The sequence below is a fragment of the Manduca sexta genome, chromosome 13 (genome assembly GCF_014839805.1).
Source record: "Manduca sexta isolate Smith_Timp_Sample1 chromosome 13, JHU_Msex_v1.0, whole genome shotgun sequence".
Taxonomy (NCBI): domain Eukaryota; kingdom Metazoa; phylum Arthropoda; class Insecta; order Lepidoptera; family Sphingidae; genus Manduca; species Manduca sexta.
In genome coordinates, this window is record NC_051127.1 from 9097643 (window position 1) to 9120198 (window position 22556).

The 22556-nt window shown below is 36.2% G+C and overlaps 3 protein-coding genes across 4 annotated transcripts; all 3 read left to right on the top strand.

Moving 5' to 3' along the window:
* The first annotated feature begins 16 nt into the window (after positions 1–16).
* On the top strand, positions 17–4170 carry LOC115446439 (zinc carboxypeptidase). The gene is made up of 6 exons (XM_030173112.2): positions 17–346; positions 631–1021; positions 1573–1657; positions 2362–2564; positions 3309–3393; positions 3874–4170. Exons 1-6 carry the CDS (start codon positions 60–62, stop codon positions 4140–4142), a joined length of 1320 nt encoding a protein of 439 aa, XP_030028972.2. The 5' UTR covers positions 17–59; the 3' UTR covers positions 4143–4170.
* Positions 4171–6935: 2765 nt separating this feature from the next.
* Positions 6936–12458, top strand: LOC115446444 (zinc carboxypeptidase). Of its 2 annotated transcripts, none has more exons than XM_030173115.2 (6): positions 6936–7274; positions 8259–8649; positions 10396–10480; positions 10740–10942; positions 11414–11498; positions 12039–12458. In XM_030173115.2, the coding sequence occupies exons 1-6, from the start codon at positions 6988–6990 to the stop codon at positions 12305–12307; spliced, it is 1320 nt and encodes a 439-aa protein (XP_030028975.2). In that variant the 5' UTR covers positions 6936–6987; the 3' UTR covers positions 12308–12458. The 2 variants fall into 2 exon arrangements, with proteins under 2 accessions (XP_030028975.2, XP_037294172.1); XM_037438275.1 differs by having other exon boundaries at positions 11968–12093.
* Positions 12459–12602: 144 nt separating this feature from the next.
* Positions 12603–17683, top strand: LOC115446445 (zinc carboxypeptidase). The gene is made up of 6 exons (XM_030173116.2): positions 12603–12937; positions 13884–14271; positions 14927–15011; positions 16026–16228; positions 16861–16948; positions 17405–17683. The coding sequence occupies exons 1-6, from the start codon at positions 12657–12659 to the stop codon at positions 17605–17607; spliced, it is 1248 nt and encodes a 415-aa protein (XP_030028976.2). The 5' UTR covers positions 12603–12656; the 3' UTR covers positions 17608–17683.
* Positions 17684–22556: the final 4873 nt, after the last annotated feature.

The following is a 22556-nucleotide window of genomic DNA, read 5'->3' on the forward strand; positions in this document are numbered from 1 at the left end:
ACAACCTCCATATTTTTGGCTCAATATCTGTTTTACCTGCAACAGTACACACTTAAATCATGATTCCAAAGTTAATTTTATCTTTATTAATAATAACATGTGTATCTTGTGAGAAATTTCGATTCGACAACTATACTTTGTATAAAATATTGCCAAAGGACTTGAACGAGATCAAAGTTTTGCAGAACCTGTATGACAGTGATACTCGGTTTGATTTCTGGAGAGACCCGGTACCAAATGCTGAATATGTTACTGTCGTCTCAGCTCCCAAGTATAAGGGGGAATTGGAAGGCTTGCTTAACAGAAGTGGGATAGCGTTTGAAGTCGCGATGCAGAACATTCAAAAGTAAGTACGAGAATAAATTGTATACATTTATGAGTGTAATCATACTTTGTATGATTTTTGGTACAAGCCCAGTCTAATACAAGGCCGATCGATTGAATTGAATGTCGATTTAGATTTTTGAGGCTGTCGATTATAATAATATATTAAAAATATTTTTTTAAAGTATGGTTTAGATATAGATGGATAAGTTTTATAACAAATGAACGAAAAAGTCCAAAGTTCTGTTCAAGATTATATCAAAAGATCACATTCAATTATATTTAAAAGTGTTAATATATTTTCAGCGCTATCGACAAAGAAAGAGTGGGTCAATACAACAGAAATAATATCTGGAGTATGAGATGGGATAGATACTACGACTTAAGTGCAATCAATGCTTGGTTAGATGATCTGGCCAGACAATTTCCATCTCTCGTGACAATAGTAAGCGCTGGTACTTCTTACGAAGGCCGAGATATAAAAGGAGTCAAGATCTCGCACGGCGAAGGTCGAAGAATAATTTTTATAGAAAGTGGAATACACTCTAGAGAATGGATTACTCCATCGACAGTTTGCTATGCTATAAGCCAGCTTCTTACGAGTACTGATCCTGAAACTATGGCGGCGGCGCGTGATTTTGATTGGTACATTTTTCCTGTCACTAATCCAGATGGGTATGTCTGGACTCATACGGAGGTCAGTGCATATCTCATTATCGACTATGTTATGTTAAGAACTGTAATTGTATTGATAAGTCCAAGAAATATAATCATAGAAAATTTACGTACAATTTTGTATTATTTTACAAGCAAATAGGTGGCATAACGTTGAAGAAATAAGGGAAATATAAGATCATTCAGAATTAATTTAAATTAGCACTTGAAGAGAAAAGTCTCCGATCAATGTGTGTTACCAGTGATAATTGAAGTTGGACAGTCTAAGATGGATCACGGTCACTTAGCAAACTATGAAGAGGGCTACGTTCGGTAATTAGACACATAACTTGCTGGATGTAGGCCGCTTTTATCGATATGAAAATATGTGGGGGAGACCTGTATTCAGCATTGGCCTTTGACAATGTTACTTTGTTATTATCAAATAATTATGATGAAGTGCATCATCCAAAGCATTTAATATATTATGGTGAACATTCTAAACATAGATAATTCCCTTCATATTAATATGAATAATATGAGCGTTGTCCTGGATGAAGATATTTCTAAAATAACTTTTAATTTTATTTCCAGTTCAGATTATGGCGCAAAAACAGACGCCCCTATGGCTCGGAATTTGGTGTAGATTTAAACAGAAATTGGAACAGCAACTGGCTAGGTAAGTATTTTAATAGATTAAGACGTATATAATGTAATACTATCTAAATCAATTAGATGTAAGAAACTTTATAATCTTATTCAATTTAAATTACAATTATAGTGGTATAGGAGTCGACACACTATATATTATTATGATAACAAATATCTTAGCTTTATTATACAAAAAGATTTGAATATAATAATAATCTATGTTTATAATCGCAGTAATTGAATATCCCATGTCTTATTTCCTAGAGGTTGGAGAGAGCCATAACTGAGCCTCTCCGATTTCGCCAAGTGTATATCCATGATGTGATATGCACCCTACTTATCGTTATAATATAATAAATATAATATCAGCTCTGTATTATATACTATCTCACTACTGGGCCCGGCCTTCTTTACTGCGGAGGAGGGAGAGAACTTCTTAGGTATGAAAGTTCTTCACGACGTTTTCCTTCACCGTTAAAGGAAGCCTTAATTCACACATAATTTTAGAAAAGTCAGAGGTGTATACCCTTGAAATTTGAACATGCGGACATTCGTCTCGATAGTCCGTTACACACCCGACTAGGCTATCGCCTCCTATTGTCGCTATTGCCTCCTATTGCTCTACTGGACTAAAATTTCAATCCCAGGCATCTAAAATGTTTATTCACATCGAAAACTCGCAAATTTATATTGATTAAGAAGCGTTTCGTTACTTTTTTATGATACAAACAGTGCGAGGATCATCCACAAATCCAAGCTCAATAAACTACGCCGGCCCTGGACCATTCTCCGAGCCAGAGACTAAGCATCTGGCGGATTATCTACGACCTCTGGCAGACAGGATCGAATTATACCTGTCAATGCACTCATCTGGTCAGCTTCTGTTGATACCTTTTGGAAATACTACCGAGCCTTTGGCCAATTATCATGATGCGGTAAGTTCGCAACACAATTCATTTTGAGTACAAAAATTGGCGCAACAACTTTTTTGATTGTAGTGTAGGCTATAAGTTTTGTCTTGGGAGCCACTGCAACACTCTTCGATTAAAAGCACTTCAGTTGAACTAAAGATGATTTTTTTGGTTGCAACACGGGGTAGATACCCCAAAGGATTTTGATACATTCGTACACAGCGGGCAGCGCGCAGAGACTGGCGTCGCTCGCTCTTTTTATGTCTCATTTACACCACAGTTTGCTGACACAACATTCATACTTACATAGTTCCTACGGTTGTAACACTGTCTTATAAAAAAAAAAAAAATTTACGTCGAATTGATAACCTCCTACTTTTTTTGAAGTCGGTTAAAAATACGTACGTGAAGAGATGTCCAAAAATACTTCTCCAGCGTTAATTTTTTTCATCATGCATAATATGTTTTCGGGATCATTTGTATGTAAGCTCATTGAAATCATAATATTGAACACTTCAAATATATTGTTTCTAATGATCGAATATCAACTGTGCTATGATAAAACAGTTATTTATGCAAACGATAATTTTTGCTCAGAAAATATACTGACAAAATACAAATGATATTATACATAACATCTTTATTTAAGAGAAATACAAAATCTATTAGTTGTGAGCAAAACTCCTTTTACCGATGCCAAGAAAATCAAAGGAAATATATTCCAATACATTATAATGTTAATAAAGTGGATGCGTTTGTACATTTCAGCTCAATATTGGAAGGCGGGCGATGGGAGCTCTTTCTGTTAGATACGGGACTCCGTACACAACCGGTAATGTCGCTGAGGCTATTTGTAAGTACATTTTATTAGATGGTTTGTTTGCTTTGCTTTTGATCGTTCTCTTTAATGTAATTGAAATTAGTAAGCATGATAAGTATAATGAGAAACGATGACACCGACATTGCGTTATCAAGAATAACAGAATGTTACCGTATTTTTTTTAATGGAACTAATATCATCGCTGCCTATGACTAGTCAGTCACTTAGACAGTCACTAGACAGTCAGTACTTCTATAAAAGCCAGTCGGCTTTTATAGAAGTCAGGGAAACAAACTACACTAGTATGATAAACATTTCCTAGTAAAATACTTCTGTATATTTTCCTAGACTAAACTTACGTACCCTAAAAATATATAATATAGTTACCTAGCACATAGTCTATTTATGTGCAGAATTTCATCCTAATCCGATTAGCTGTATCATCCTTTACATCTATCTACCATCATAAACATGATTTTTATTTGTAAAAACTAAGATATATCTATATTTCAGACTATGCCACCGGCATCACAGTAGACTGGGTAAAAGAACACCTCCATGTCCCCTTGGTTTATATCTATGAGCTTCGTGACCGAGGCACCTACGGCCATCTACTCCCCCCAGACCAGATCTTGCCAACTGCTGAAGAGACCATGGACTCCTTCCTCGATCTCATTCACCAAGCAAGGAGGTTCGGATATATGAACAGCGGAAACAGTCTCTCAGTTTCCTTGGGAATGAAAATTATATTAGGGATTACGGTCTTGCAAAGATTTTTGTAATAAAAAATAATAAAATAATTTATTCTAACGTGTTCATTCTTCAACCTGAGTTACATTTGCATTAACGAACATTGTCCTTGATGGTACATGGAACTTTTAAATAATATAGACCGGTAAAAGAACAATGTCACCCGAAATTAAAGAATCACTATCGGTAGTGATTCTTTAATATGCGAAACCAGTGGCACGCTAGGGGTACTAGCCGGCACTATAATAATAATATCAACCCTGTATTATACACCGTTCCACTGGTGGGTACGGGCCTCCTGACTACTGAGCAATTAGGCCTTAATCCACCACGTTGGCATAGTGTGGATTAGTAGACTTCGCACACCTACAAAATTCCTATAGAAATCTTTTCAGGTATGCAGGTTTCCTCATGATATTTTCCTTCATCGTTAAACCAAACGATAATTCATCATTCAATAAAAAGAATAAGTATGAGGGAATAAAGGGGTTACTTCACTTCAATTTCCTAAAATCACACCTTATCTACAAAAAGGAAAGCAACTTGGTACTTTGTATTGGTTTTCTTTGAGGCAGTGCTCGCCCATTTCAACCTTTAGATACGTATCTCATCTATTCAGCGAGGTTTAGATTAGCAAGAAAACTTGCAGTAAATAATATCTTCTGCAAATGTTTTTAAAATGTAAACAGTAACGGCCAGCTAATGTTTGCAAATTTTGAAGGCTGACTTGTGGCAAGTCGGACGTGTAAAGTGCTATTGAAATATTGTCGCTAGTGTAAACGCATCAACTAGTTCTTGACCAAATAATTGTTAAAAGAAATTTCTTTTTTAAAGTTGTCATTATAAAGCGCAAGCAAGTACTATATTACTCGACCAATGACCCGATCGAGTGAAACGTAGTGATAATATTGTAACAGCAATTTATCACTTTAATGTAATATTATTGCTCAACACTGTAACAGTTTTCATTGTGGCCTAAATAGTGCTGATAGTACCGTATACCTAATTATATAGTAACGACAATACACATTATGATAATTCCCTCACAATTCCCTAGTTCGGCTATAGCCAGTAAACCAGTACTAAACACTGATGATTGTAGGTAAATTCTTTTTTTTCACCGCACCTCTAGCAGCTTTAAGTCAGCGACGATTGAGCGAGAAGCATATACGGGGGAATAAGAAGGATTCCTGACTCAGAGCAGTGCAGATAGCCCCGCCGAACCGCTTGCACCACCACTCGCCGCTTAGCTCTCAATCGTACACTCCTGACAGAATGGTCGTGGCTATGAATCGTCTTAAAAGTTAGTTGCGGCTTATGCTAGTCTTTCTCTCTATTCTTGGCACTGCGTATATTCGGTAAGGGTTTGTAGACGATTTAATAACGTCTGTCTATCTGGTGGGTATTCTTCTTCTATTCTTCTTCTCTCCTTACTGCCAGTAATCGTTCTAATAATATCAAAGATGCGCAATTGCGCCATCGACGAAAATCTTCGTTTGATGCGAAGCTGTTTTATTATTGAAACGTTAAAGTGGTGAACAGTTCATTTAATTCTTAGTATGTCTACATCGCCACACTAGGTAGATGCATATCGACAATAACATAAGTTGCAATATTGCCGTTGATTAAAAAATATAAATATCCACTGCTTATCTCATGAGTAGAATGATAGACAGAGCCCTAGCGATTAGTTATCTTTAGGTCGACAATTCTCCTGATATTAATATATAATAGATATTTTATGTTATAAATGTGAATAAGGGCCTAAGATTAAAAATATGACTACATCTACTGAGACTCGTGGTCTGAACATCGTTGTTTGACCATTTGTTCTTTACCTCTGTATAGAATATATTTTATATCCGCCCAGATAGCGACTACCGTACACAAGATGTTAAAACCTGTCATAGTGGCCCAAGTCATTGTGATGCGCAACATGAAGTTTGGTGTTAAGAGTAGAACGGAATTGATCCGACGATCTGATGGGGGTTATAAGGTCTGGTATGTTTGCCCTCGGCTTTGCCAGTGACCATCAATTGTTCGAGCTTATGTCCGTCATACTAAAGAGTATGACTACACGCTTATAAGGGAATGCTTGCTATTAAATTTAGGCAATATAATAATATGACTGTCTCAGTGGCGTAGTTGTATTGCGTTCGGGGTACGACTGACGCCCTGAGACCTCTGGTTCGAATCCTGGGTCGGGCACAGTGATATTGGGATTTTTTTAGTATCAGACCGGGGATAAAATTTGTGCGCGATTTGGCGATAGGCTCACCCCCGTCTCATGACGGGACATAACATAAATTCTGGTGATAGAATATATTACATATCCGCCCGGATAGCGACCACCGTACACAATATGTTAAAACCCGTCATAGTGGCTCAAGTAAGTGTATCGCGTTCCGGGATCGGCCTGTGCCTGGTTCCATCAGACATTCTATTGGACCCCACTTTCGTCACTTCGCCGTGTTGGTATGAAAAATGGCGAAAAGAGCGAGTTTACACCTCCGCTTACCTCTTCGGAGACAAGGTGTGATGTGTGTTTTTAATAACATTAATATTTGTGTTGGATACAAAATATATTTTTGCTTTATGATAATTCTGCCCCAGAAATGATAAAACCAACGAAGAATAGGATCTATAAATTCAAAGTTTAAGCCTAGACTTCAGACTCTAGAAGTACTACTTATTGTATATTTGGACGTAGTAAAATATGTTTTACATGTATCGTTACCCTTAAATGTGTGGTAAACAGTTATCATACAATACAATAATTGCATTATTGCTTTATAACATTGTATACTTTTACAACTCCAATGGTTTTCACAATCATTTGGTTACCCAATTCGAACAGCATACGACGTTACATTTAAAATGTTTATAAAAACATTTCTACCTTTATTATTAATAACATATGCCTCTTCTGAGAAATTTCGTTTCGACAACTACACTTTATATAGAATATTGCCAAAAAGCTTGGATGAGATCAAAGTTTTACAAAACCTGTACGATAGTGATTCACGGTTTGATTTCTGGAAAGATCCTGTCCCAAATGCCGAATATGTTAGCGTCGTCTCAGCTCCCCAGGATAAAGGAGAATTTGAAACATACCTTAATAGAAATGGAATAGAGTTTGAAGTCGCAATGCAGAACATCCAAGAGTAAGTGCAATACTATATTTTTAAACAGTAAGCATGATGGATCGAAAACGGTGAAGGTCATTTAGGAAGGTTTACGGGCATGTTGTTTTAAACGTCCTCTTTGATGTAAATAACGACCTAAGGATCTCTTAATCATAATGATTATTAAATACTTATACATTTTCTGAGAGATTTATAAATCGTAATTGGACTATAAATTTCATGATAATTCAAATTAAACTATTTTACGAATTTTATCGCGGTTTTAATATTTTATTTTTCTCCCGACGTTTCGAAGACTTTGCAGCTTTCATGGTCACGGAGGGGACTGAGGTATTGTTCATCCGCAATATGAGAGTTACAATATCTACCTACATTTTTCAAATATACAACTTTTTTAAATTTTAGCTGTTGGTGGTCCGATCTACGCAGAATGAGCTCACAGTGTCTTGAAGTCTGGCAGCCGGTCTTTTGGGTTCCGATTTAATTAAATGTAGAACTGGATCCCAGGCTTGTGCAAGCTTCCAACCATCTTCCCTATTGAAATTAGGATGTTTTTTTAGCCTCGCGGATCATCCTAGGCAGGAATCGATGTTCTTTGGCAAGGATTTGTGGCTTGTCTAGTCGCAGATAATGGTTGGAGACTCCTTCAGAGTGTTCAGCGACTGCAGACTTCGTAGAGCGTCGGTGTTTCACGTCAGCTATATGTTCTTTTACGCGGGTCCCTATATTTCGTTTTGTTTCGCCTATATAAGCAAAGTCAAAGTTGCGAAGTCTTCGGAACGTCGGGAGAAAAGTAAAATATTAAAACCGCGATAAAATTTGTAAAATAGTTTAATTTAAATGTCTAACATTCGCGTAAACATAAGAATTCGTTGTAATTTGAATATTGTAATTATACATTAAATATAGATTTTATAATATAAATACTCTGTACACTCTATATAATTTTTAATTTCCCCAAATTGTATTTTAAATACTAACAAAATACGTCACGTCTTTCAGTACCATAAACAGAGAAGTAGTTGGTAAATATACCAGAAACAACATCAGGAGCATGCGATGGGACACATACTACAATTTAAACGAAATCAACACTTGGTTAGAAGATCTGGTTATGGAATATCCATCTATAGTGACTATGATAAGTGCTGGAACTTCTTACGAAGGCCGTGATATAACAGGCATTAAGATCTCACATGGTGAAGGTAGAAGAATCATTTTTATAGAAAGTGGGATACACGCTAGAGAATGGATCACTCCAGCAACAGTCTGCTATCTTATAAATGAGCTGCTAAGGAGTACTGATCCAGAAACAATGGCAGCTGCACGTGATTTCGATTGGTACATCTTTCCTGTGACAAATCCTGATGGATATGTTTGGACTCATACTAATGTAAGTAAACAGTTGTCTTTAATTTTTAGTGTTCAGCCTATTTTATTGTTAGTTCTTTTAATTCTAATGATGATTGATAAGCAATCATTGACTTTTATATGTAGTCAATAAATCATTCAAAACATACTTATGATCACAATTCGCTGTTGAATCAGGAAAGTCGATATATTTAATTGTTTTTTAACATGACTTCGTTTGTTAGCCCGGCAAAGGTCGGCTTGTAAAAACACACCGGACTTTTGGGTAGGCGCTGTAGGTACTCGAAACCCTTGAAAATGAAGCGGCCATGATGAAGGCAACCCACTAACTGGTTACGAACCTCGGCTCAGGACGGTCACTGGGAGAGAATGAGATATCAACGATTATTGATGTGCGTAGTCTTAGCGAACTAACAATCTACCCATTATTACGATTTTGTCGGCACGTAGGACAAAGTTAATTTTAGGAAAATAACATTTAAGGAATATGGTAAAAAATAGGTTGATTTTTTTTGTATGTAATTGGAGTTTTTGATAGTTCATATTATTAAAAGAATTAAATTCAAATCCGAATGGCACGCGTTCGGGACTTCCAATCGCTGGCAAAGACAATCATATTTTATTGCATGAACGATAAGTTAATGTTATTTGACGAGTCATAAATAAAAAAAAAGTAATATATTTACTAATTTGTAACAATTACAATACTAATAAATTATATCTACTAAATTCGATATCACGTTGGCATACCAATCGTAAGACTGAAAACACAATAATAGCTATAAACATAGTGATACGGATGGCATATTTATTTATACTTATGTTATAAAAAATTTAATACGGACCAATGATCAAAGATCTCCTGGTTCGAATTTCGGATTGAGCTAAGGGATATTTGTTTTTTTCTGCTCACTATCAGTTCAGAGTCTGGAGTTTTTGCCCGAATGGCGTTAGGTTTTCCCTCTATCATATCACACTTACACCTCTGCTTGCCCCTTCGAGGATAAAGGTGTGATATGTGTGTGTAAAAATATACAACTCTTACTACGTGATAGGTCTCTTTTGTGATGAAACAAATGTGCAAGAACTATTATTATTCAATTTGAACGACTTTGTACACGTACTTTATGCAAAATCAGTTTCTTTTCGCTAAACTGAAATATTACAGTTTGATAAAACACCTCTTAGGCTTTAAACTTAAAATCTTTGCTCAAACCTGACTTTCACAAAACTTTGCTAAGTATTTACTTAGTAAAATCTTTGATTTCGTATTCATAAATTATAGAGACTATGCTTACCATAGCTTAGATAAATTTCCTTAAAATTAACAAAATTTCCTAAAGGTTTCAACACTACACTTAATTAACATTTAATAAAGTTTGACCAAAATTCAATTAATTCACTTTATTAAATATTTATAGCGATAGCCTAGTTGGGAGTGGAATGGACTGCCGAGACGAATGTTCGCAGGTTCAAAACCCAAGAGCACGTACCTCTGACTTTTCTTAAGTTATGTGTTATACTTTGTGAATTATCGCTTGCTTTAACGGTGAAGGAAAACATCTTAAGGAAACCTGCATACCTGAGAAATTCTCCGCGAATTATTGGGATGTGTAAAGTCTGCCAATCTACACTAGGCCAGCGTGATGGATTAAGGCCTAATCCCTCTTGATAGTAGAAGAGGCCTATGCCCAGCAGTGGGACAGTATATAATACAGAGCTGTTAGTATAGAGTCAGATATCTATAGCAAGCTATTTTTTTTTACAGAATAGACTATGGCGGAAGAATAGACGTCCTTATGGAACCGAATTCGGCGTAGATTTGAACAGAAATTGGAATACTAACTGGTTGAGTAAGTATCAATAAGTCTACGTCTATGATTCTATTCTATATTTGAACATTTTTTTTCTAGAAAACACTACGCATATTGTGTAAATTCTTTTTTTTAAATCACGGTTGTGTCACTCAATATTCCTCATCAGATTTAAACGAAAATTATTTTTAATAACATATTATATCTGATTTTCTCCGTATTTCTTTAAGAAAGGGCTTTCCCATAATCAAAAATCACCTAAACGACGCATAGATTAAGGCTGATTCCTACATTTCAGTGCAAGGATCATCAACCGACGCATCTACAAATACTTACGCCGGCCCAGGACCGTTCTCCGAGCCGGAGACCAGGGATCTAGCAAACTATTTAAAGACCCTTGGAGATAAGATAGACATATATTTATCAATGCATTCTTCAGGACAAATTCTGTTGATACCATTCGGAAATACTACAGAGCCGTTGGCTAATTATCATGACGCAGTAAGCTCACATCTCTTTATACCTTAAATATTTTATTAGAATTCTTAAATAAAGGAAGGTGCTGGAGGTGACGAACTGGCAAGCGCAGCGTCGGTGGTCTACCCATGATGTGAACAAAAGACCTAATAAAAGTAGCAGGAGGTCGCTGGATGTGGACCGCTTCCAATAGGTCGATCTGAAAATCTTTGGGAGAGGCCCATATTCGGCAGTGAACATTCTGCGGCTGATGATTATGAAACTTAAATATTAATATTCTCTAACTAACTTCTAAAAATCTAAAATCTTCCAGTAATATAAAATAAATTATTATTTGAGCAAAATAATATTTATTTGGCTTGATCACAATTGTTCCCGGACGATTATAAGGGTCATAAAGCAAAGCAAAACAAGAACTACTCTTTAGTCGATTAAAGTTTATTATAATGTATACAAAATATATATCGTTAATGAAGTTCATTCTGAATGTTCCAGCTCAATATTGGAAGGCGGGCGATGGGAGCTCTTTCTGTTAGATACGGCACTCCGTACACATCAGGAAATATCGCCGAGGCTATTTGTAAGTACATTCTACAAGATTATTTACATCTACTGGTGGTAGTATATATTTTATATCTGACCGGATAGCGACCACCGTACACAAGGTGTCCGATTGACGGATGGATGTATATATCCAGGTCCACCAGACTGGCATAATGGTGTCTACTGCCTAAGGGTTATTATATCTTGTCAGTCGACATTCTATTGGACCCCACTCCACTTACCATCATTTACTTTGCCATGCACGTCTAAGGAAAAAAAAATGTTTTTGATCGTTCAATCTTTATTGCCTATATTTAATTGACGTATAAGCAAAGGGTAGATTGCTTCAGATCTATGTGTGACCAATAACAATCAACGTAGTCTATGTAGTTTGTTATTGAAAAAAATATACTAAAGTATTGGTATCTAGAATGAGACCACTCGATGCGATAAAAGAAGTCAGCAGATAACATCAAAATTTCTCTTGTTGAAAATTGAACCTTCAGCCTTTCCAGAAGCTGCTCAGGGTCCACTATGAACACTGTCTCTTTTAAACAAATTCCACAACTTTCTCCAGACAAGGCTACTGGCAGTTCTGGAGATTGGGTGAAAGAACATCTCAACGTACCCCTGGTCTACATATACGAGCTTCGCGACCGAGGCACCTTCGGCCACCTTCTCCCGGCAGACCAGATCTTACCCACTGCTGAGGAGACCACGGACTCCATCATCGACCTCATCCATCAAGCCAAGAGGTTCGGATACATGAGCAGCGGGAACAGTGTCACGGTTTCCTTTGGAATCAAGATTGTATTGAGTATCATGGTCTTTGGAAAGTTTTGGTAAATTTAGTGACTGTGTGATTGCAACTAGAATATGCTTTTTTAATAAAGCCTGGTGTTTCTAATCTTTTTTCATTTTGCATTAACTTCAGAATATACGTAAGCATTTCTTTTAAAACGAATTCAAGGTTGCAATAAATAATGTAACTTTACTACAATTGGGTTATTATTTATAAGGCATTTGATTTTGTTCTTACTGAAAAAGGTAATTAAAATTGACACTGAGATAATATTATCAATGAGCTCTAATCATAATTTATTATCAATAGGATTACTGCATTAAGATACAGAAAAGTAAAATCGATCACCAAAACGGCAGTCCTTACCTGTAATTAATGAAGTAACCATCAAAAATGTTAAAAATAGTATTATTAAGTTTTGTATTACTAGCACCGAGTGTGTTAGCGAAGTTTAGGTTTGATAATTACACTTTGTACAAGATTTTGCCTAAAAATGGGCAAATTAAATTACTACAAAATCTTTACGAGCATGACTCGAGGTTCGACTTCTGGACGAATCCAGGACGTGCCGACTTTGTGAGTGTGATGTCAAGTCCTGAAAATAAGGCGCATTTGGAAAATCTGTTGAACAAGAATAATGTTCAATTTGAAATTACAATGGGCAATATCCAAGAGTAAGTATTTAAGTTAATTTAATATTGTAACTTACAAATGGTACGTAAATTATTATGGTTTATACAAATTAAAGTATTGAAAAGGTAATTAAATTACAGATATTTAGTGACCTGCATATAATATATATTTATAAAATCATTATCCCCGTATGTTATAACTGCCATCCGAATTAACAAAATTTTTTTTTGCTTATTTTAACGTATAAAAGAACCAGTCCTCTATCATTACAATATGGCATTTCATATGAAATTCTAAGACATTTTAGTTTTAAAATAATATTCCATTTGTAAATGGTAATTGGGGAAAGTGCCAGTATTAATGAAATAATGAGGCTATTCAAAATGAATCAGATAGAATGACGTGATTATCGACGTCTTTCTACAGAGTAAAGTGCCGCTGCCACTCTTCCAAATATTCCCCCCTGATTTAAGCTGTATTTGGCAAAACTTTCATAAAACTTTGCTTGTTCGTATAATGTTACAAAGGCCATCCGATATCAATTATCGATTAACTTAGAGAGCTTTGCAGGCTGTTGCGTCGTTTTTATTTTATCTGAAGCCTTTATTCGCGTCAATTATTCCAGGAATCCTTATGTTATATAGGATAAGCTTGTTTTAAAAATAGCTCAAAAGAATTCGTATTTTATGAATTTCGTAGAATTTACACGCGTATAATCTCTATTGGCAGAAGTACACCTCGTTGTAACTACACAATGTAAAAGATGAATAGAAAACATTTTTTTTATCACTTACATTTTTTATAGACTTAGTTTATATAATTACGTCCTCGGTGGCTTATTGCGTATTACTTGATGAAAAGTGGGTGTCCTATTTGCACGTGTGCTTACCCCTTTGGGGATGAAGCCGAGATGTGTGTGTGCTGAATTAATATAGAAAAACGATCCACTTCCTAAGACTCCTATTTAAAAACTTACTGCTTTTTCAGAGCAATCGACAAAGAACCAATTAAAAGGTACACACGAGGAAACCTTAGGAGCATGCAGTTCGATGCTTACTACACTAATTCTGAAATCAACGCTTGGATGGATGACCTAGCTAGAGAATACTCAGTTGTGACCCCCATTATCGCTGGAAGATCGTTCGAAGGTCGGCAAATCAGAGGAATTAAGATATCCCATGGATCTCGTAGAAAAATCATTTTCCTCGAAGGTGGATTGCATGCTAGAGAATGGATTTCTCCAGCAACTGTTTGCTACATCACTCATCAGTTGCTTACCAGCCGTGACCCTGAGATTATGGCTGCTGCCCGCGATTTTGATTGGTATATTATTCCTGTCGCTAACCCTGATGGATACATCTGGAGTCACGATGAAGTAAGTTTAACATTTCTCAGCAAAGAAGTCAACATTGAGTAATATGAAGCCGGCCTTACTAGACTGTATCGGTGTCGGAGTTCTATTGTGTTAGCAGTACGACACGGCTCTGAGAAACTGTGTTCAAGTCCTGGTTTGGGCTATATGATAGTGGGTTTTTCTTTATGGTCAACCGGAAGTTAGGAATTTGTGCCCGATATGGCGATAGGATTGCCTGGGTGGCGCAGTTGTACTGCATGCGCGGTACGACAGCGCTCTGAGGTCCTGGGTTCGAATCCCGGGTCGGGCAACGTGATATTTGGGTTTTTCTGCTCAGTATCAGTTCGGTGTCTGGAATTTGTGCCCAATATGGCGATAGGCTCGCCCCGTATCACATCATAAGACGGAACACACTTGGCATAAAGTGAGTGCCTCAGTTGCGCCTCTGCATACCCCTTCGGGGATAAATGCGTGATATTGTCTTGTTGTATAAAAAAGTCGAAATAGTAAAGGAAGACAACAGAAAAAAACTATTCACATCTAGACAAACATGTAGTTTCGATTTTAGCACTCAAAAAATATTTTTCGTGAAAGTTACGTTTATTCGCATATATTTTGCAATTCTATTGTTGAAATGTCCGTAACTATATTATATTGCAACTAACCTGTATTTCAGTTCAGAATGTGGCGTAAAAATAGACGTCCCGTAGGACAACACTTCGGCGTTGACCTCAACAGAAATTGGAACAGCAATTGGCTTGGTAAATACGGATTAATATATTTTTATATTATACCACTAAATGACGAGACCGATGTATTTTTTGAAAGCTGGTAAGCTCTGAATACTCATGGACATTAGCAGCACATAATGCTTCGAAATAATAAATTACTGACTACAACGTTTCATTAATCAATATTTCTTTAACTAACTTCTGCTCGAAGCTCTTTAGTCCATAGCACTCAGGAATAATGTGGCTTGATAATAATCTAACAGTTCCAAAGATTAGTGCGTAATACCTACTTAATCTTTAGCTTTATATTAAAATAGTATAGATTATTAGAATTAAAATAGGAAACAAGATTGATAGGAGTTATAATTACATTTTTGTTGATAATAATTGTGGATTATCGCGATAAGCATAATTATTATTTTTGATTTATAATCTGCATAATATTTAATATCGCCATCGCTTTACATATGTTAATACAAATAGATAACAGAGTACCAATTAAGGACAATATATACCTGAAAGAGGGTAAATAATTATATGAAAGGCAAGCCAAAAAACCCAAAAGTTTTGAGCTTCATTATCTTTGATAGCGGCAACGTTACTAAACTAATTTGGTCTTTTTCTAAACGCAACTCTTACATGAGGCAATGCTTGAATAATTATATTAGGAACTGTTGTAATCAAAAGGATTTGCTATTGCAATTGCAAATCATTTAGATGACTAAATCCGAATAAATTGTATCCAAGTTTTCCTTCATGGCGTTTGAAACACATTGTAGCCAATTGATTTATTGGGAGTCACGGGGCTTGAATATCTCAAGCAGACGAGTGCAGTCCAATGCCACGGAAACGCCTTTTTAATTCAAGGTTTGAGCAATGTTGCTACTATTTATTAGGAATTTCGTTTGCCATCAGGCGAGTTTCTTGCTCATCACATAATTCACTATATAAACAAACAATTATAATAATTCTACGGTTTAAGGCATATATTTATCCCAGAATTACATTTACCTAACAAGATAAATATAATTCCAATTCTTTCAGTTGCTGGATCCTCTATAGACCCAAGCACAGAGATCTACGCTGGCCCAGGACCTTTCTCGGAACCAGAAACAAGGACCCTATCGGCTTATTTGAGGACAATTGGAGACAGAATAGACTTGTATCTCTCCTTCCACTCATTCGGACAGTTACTTTTAGTTCCTTTTGGCAATTCTACAGCTCCCTACGCTAACTATCATGATGCGGTAAGTTCTGCTACAAAATAATTTAATTCTGATCAGATCGCACTATATTGACCGTGAAAAAACCTGTCTGATCAGGAATCGAAATTTGTGAGGGTTTGGATTGGACAGTGGTAAAATTATAGCTTTACTAATGAGTGTGAAATTGAAATTTGTGCGAGTTTAAGTAGATAGAGTAAGAGTAGTGCTTTGCACTGAAGACTGACTGGTGGTGCTGTGCTGCAGGTAGCTGGTGTAACTGCTGGACATAATAAGACTCAACGTCTCATGTCTTAGGATGGCGAGCGCAGTGGAATATCAAACAATACTTTGTAATTCAGGTTTAGGATGGCGTTTCTACTAGTATGTTGTATCGCTTACCATAAGGCGAATGGCAAGCTCGTTTAGCTATTAAAGCAATAAAAAAAGGACGTTTAAATGCTGCCAATGTATTTTTTTTCCACTAATAATACTAACTAATCTACTTATGCCAATTTGATTACTATCGAAAATTTATTTATATCTGTGTTTCGCATTGATTATTCCTGCTGCCAATGTATTAGAGTGGCAGTTGTGAGTGCATGGTTATGATAGAAGAGATACCTGTTATGTAATAGTTACTCACGCATATTGGTAATGACTTTGATATTTTGTAGGTAAACATCGGAAGGCGTGCGATGGGCGCTTTGTCTGTTAGATTCGGCACGCAATATGTTACTGGAAACATTGTTGAGGCTATCAATTGTAAGTATACGATTGCTTTAAACTTCATGGTGTCTGAATACGATAAGACATGATGGTCAATTGAAACTACTTTGCGGAAATTTTCGCGACAATTTTTTTTAATCTTTGCCCCCGACCTTTGAAGACTTTGTTCCCTTCATGGTGACGAGGGGGTTTTCGGAGGAGGGGGAGCGAGTTAAAATCTGCAGAGTAGATTTATTGATGAAAACAGTTGAAATTATTATGTACGCTTACGATTAATATTCGGAAATCTGCATACCTTCGAAATTCTCTATAGCAATTTTGAGAGTATGTGAAGTCTACCAATCCGCACTAGGCTAGCGTGGTAGACTAAGGTCTAGTCCCCCTCAGTACTAGAGGAGGCCTGAGCCCAGCAGTGAGAGGGTATATAATACAGTGCTGATATTATAATAATGTTAACCTTCACTCTGTTTATTTACTACATTATAATTCCAGATTACGGAACAGGTGGAACCATTGATTGGATAAAGGAACATCTCAAGGTTCCTTTAGTGTATTGCTATGAATCCCGCGACCGTGGCCAATACGGATTCCTGCTTCCTCCAGACCAAATCCTGCCCAATGGTCAGGAGACCATGGACTCTGTTGTCGACATGATTCATCAGGCCAGAAGATTTGGATATATGACTGGGAATTAGTGTTAATATGTATAATTTTGTGCATCTGTTCTTGTTGTTGAATAGATGAAACAGTTAATAAAATGTGTTATAGGTATAAAGCGTTTTATTTCTAAAATTAATGTTTTGGTTTTACTGTGAATTTATTAGCTGTAAATGAAAATGTTTTTTTTGGCCATGTTTCTAGCATAAATTGTTGACGTTTAGGAGTATGCAGGGGAACTTTTAACGTATAGCCTTTTTAGTTTAACATGCATTATTAAACTTATTTTATATCTAAAAGTTATATTATAAAAGTTATTGAAAAGTTATATCTTACTCAACTTGTCTACCATTTCAAAAGTATCAAGAATATTTTTACATACGCATAAGTAAACAAAAAGGTTCCTGCGATCAAAACTGCGCTTCTATTGACTGAGCCGGAACACCATGTGAAGATTTCGCCGCCGGCCATTAGTGTATGGGGTGGGCAGCGATGAATGGTGTTCTGCGAGACGTATAAATTTATTTCCGACTTCCAAATTGTTTGTACGGATCAATGGCCTTGTATGGAGTATGTTAGCAGACTTGATTGAATCAAGTACAGAGGGTCAGTTTGTCGTGCACGCATAAAAAAAAAATACACAGACAATAAATCAAGTTAAATAAACATTAATTAAAAGTGAATTCGAAATGTAAACCACTAAAAATAGCATGATTTTAAATATAACCAGCTTTTTCTCACACTCTCGGCTAAGTAAGACATTTTGCTGGATTTGAAGTCCCGCTCCTTCCCTGGGTCTCAAACCATCGCTACACGGAATTTCATTGAAATCAGTTTGGTGGTTCAACCATGTAAGTTTAACAGTCAGATGGACAGACAAAGTTACTTTCGCATTTATAATATAATGGTAAAATATCGCAATGTCAAATATCCTCGATCCTTGACAAACGCCTTTGCTGCTTCATCTAACAGTGGCACACTAACAGAAAATGGAATTAGAGACCTCGTCTTCATGAGACATTAAATCTCGTATTACCTACCAACTACCAAGGCTACAATATCATTCAAACGTGTATAATGTATATAATATAAAATACATCCATTACTGTTTGATACTAGCAATTTATACTATTGTCAACAGCTGTAAATACCCAACTAGGCTCTTATATATGTGATACCTATAACAGATCATTTTATAGCTTACTAGTGGTCGTGGTTTTGCCCGCGTTTCCTGCGAGAAAAGTCGGTAAAACAATATACGCCATTATCATATAAATAAAATATTCTTTCCCGTAGGAACAAATTAGCTGAACAAAAAATGGCATGTTGAAATTTAGTACGTAGTCTACCTGTGTGCTAAATTCCAGGCCTATCCATTCAGCTGTTACTACGTTTTCACACAATAATTTATTTATTTTAGGTTCTCCAGCAGATTATACATTGAATTAACACAGGTGTAGTATAACGATTAGCGATGGTCATATTCTGATGCACAACCAACTTAAAGGAGTACCCAGCATTGATTAAAGTAATGCGTACATTGTTATCATCCAAACATTATCACATTTTTTTGTTTTTTGCTTTTAATGACGAAATGAGCTTGCTATTCACCAGATGGTAAGCGATAAGACCGCCCATAAACATTAGCAACACCATCCAAGACCTTGAATTACAAAGCATTATTTGGTATTTCACTACCCTCGCCATCCTGAGACATGAGATGTTAAGTCTTATTATGTCCAATAGTTACACAGGCTACAATGTCCTTTAAACCAGAACACAACAATAACTTCACAATGTTGCTTGGCGGCAGAAGTAGACATTGCGTTGGTACCTACCCTGGCAGACTGTCACATACGAGAGACCTACCACCACAACCATTTTTTTTGTAAAATAGAAAGAATTAAAATTTATAAATAGCACATTAACGTATAAACCGGTCCATAGAGGTCTCAAGCCTTATCGGGATCGCAGCGCTTTGAAGCGCGCCTCGAGCCTTCGGGACTGCAACTCTAAGGATGTACAAGAAACGTATTTATATTAAAACTTGAAAAACAGTAACTAAGACGTGTTAATTAAGTTGTAAGATGAAGGTCTCCAACGGATTTTAATTATCTAATGTGTGCAGTTTTTACCTGATTAAATGAAGGTGTTCTCGCTTCATCTTTCTGTGTCATTAACGAAGTTTCTTTAGCTGACGGATAATATATACTATTCTATTCAATTTCGTAATTTTGAGTAAATACTCCTCAATTGCTTATAATTGTGCTATATGAGAGATGTTATATTAAACTCATACTTCTAACCATATGGTTATAGGTATATACCTCACCCATACTGACATAGCGGCGATAGTCTAGTTGGTTGTAAAACGTACTGCCGAGACGAATGTCCGCAGGTTCGAAACGCATGGGCAAACACCGCTGACTTTTCGAAAATGATATATGTATTCTTTGTGAATTATCGCTTGCTAACGGTGAAGGAAAACATCGTGAGAAAACCTGCACATCTGAGAAGTTCTCTATAGGTATATCGAAGGTGTGTGAAGTCTACCAATCCGCACTAGGCCAGCGTGGTGGACTAAGGCCTAAAACCCTCTCAGTATTAGAGGAGGCCGGTGCCCAACAGTGGGATAGTATATATATAAGTATAGGGTTGATATAATACAGGGTTGATATTATTATATTATATATATTACTCCTCAAATTATAAGACGACCAAACATAAAAGTCGCTCTCTCAATTTGCATACCAACTATGCTCTCAAGCAAATTCATCAAACTACTATGAATATTAACTAAGTTAGCTAGTATAATTTGGACACTGAAACAGGACCTAAATATAAAATAGTAACACTAAAACATCGCGATTATTGTCGAGCCAGCGGTTTATTGTTAAAGCAACAGTTTCACAGGAAAGCACTCTACGGTAATGGATTTTGGCTGATATTAATTATTTTCACTGTTGCGTGCGCTTGCTCGTGTTTGTAGAATTTTTGATGTGCAAAATTCAAACGATGTGACTTTTGAGCGATTTTATAACTTATACGTGTGAGTTTAGGGTGGGTTTTTGAGAGTCAGCGTACGTGTAGGGTTCCTACTATTTGTTTTAATTAATTTATGGTTTTAATATTAGTACACAACGACACTAGAAGGTTTTTGCCTTGTTTGTAAACGGGATAAGTACTACTGTTATTACTCAGTGGAATAAATATTCTGTTTTATTATGAGACTCGCTTTTGCTTTCGACTCCGCCCGTAAAATATTCCTTAGGTAAAAAGTTTTTGAAGTACAAAAGAGTTTAAGATCATGCGTAAATTCTATTCAAAATCAATTCACATTTCGATCACTCATTACTCAATCAGCAACAACATTTATCGGATTGATGTTTTTTTTTATTGCTTTTAATGATGTGACGAGCTTGCAGTTCGCCTGATGGTAAACGATACGACTGCCCATAAACAGTAGAAACACCATCCAACAGCTTGAAGTACAAACTATTGTTTGGTATTGCACTGCGCTTGCCATCTTGAGACATGAGATGTTAAGTATTATGTCCAGTAGTTACTGGCTACAATGTTCTTCAAGCTGGAACACAACAGTGACTACACACTGCTGCTTATCGGCAGAAATAGACATTGCGGATGTACCTACCTAGGCGGACTCTTACATTGAGAGACCAGTAATTTATTTAGCACAAACTCCGCACTATCACTAACAAATTTGAGATGCATTTTAATCCTGTTGATTCAACGTTCAATAAAACATGGTAGTGCCTGAATCGATAGCATGTTTCGACATGCAAGCGACCGTTGCCCTGCCGTTACTGATAAATTTTCCACTACGGCTTCCTACATATTTTATTGTAGTTTTGTTTGCTCTGTCCCAAATATGGAATACCCTGTTTCCACCTAGTTTTTGTTCTGGATACAGCAAATTGAATTTCTACGCTGTCCCATTCTGGCTTGTTTTTTCCATTGTCCTTCGGTGTGTCGTTCTAAAAACTGAATTTTCGTACCGCACTGTTTGCAAAATGATTCTGTACGGACAGAATTGTATGTTGAAGAATGTTTTATGTGAATTGTTTTTTGAAACATGTATCCGTTAGGACTTTTGTTTAGGAATTGTTGCATTAGAGTTTTGAAAGATCTGTCAGGTCTCGTTCTGTTTTATATTTGAATGGTTCAAATGTTTTTAAAGATTAGAGGAGTTTTAGATCATTATTTTATGATATAAGTATACTAAAGAACGGTTAACAAGCCCTTAAACTTACAAACTAATTGTTGGAGTCTACTTGAATTATAAATCAATATAATTGACTCAAGTAAGATTGAATGAAAACATCGTGAGGAAACCTGCATACCTGATAGTGTCAAGTCTACCACTCCGCACATGTCCAGCGTGGTGGACTAAGACCTAATCCCTCTCAGTAGTTGAGGAGGTCTGTGCCCAGCAGCAAAACAGTATATAATACAAGGCTAATATTATTATTATAAAAAAGGACAAATAAAAGTCACTATATCTATCAGTCTTCGAGATGCATCTTAATTAACTTCAAAAAATAATGCGATCCTATTTTAAACTCATCATCATCATAATCAGCTCGACAAAGTCTACTGCTGGACATAGGTCTTAACTATTTTTTTTTCTTCTTATATTTTGTAGACCACAGCATTGAAATTACATGGGATTAACGATGTCAAGTAGACATCAATATGCACAAAATATTGCCTTTTGTAACAAGTTGGACAGTTATAGGTATAAGTATATGTTTGTATTTTTTTTCATGAAATACTGGACGATTCTGAGATATCTATTCAACTTTCTATATAGTTGTATATATCATACTAAATCTCTATTTATGAAGATATTTTTTCATAATACCAAACCAAGTTCCCCATAATCCTATTTCTTGTCATTCCGTTTGGAAAGCCAACTTATCCGCTTGTCCGATGGAGCGTGATAAACACAAATAGAGGAAAAAATGCT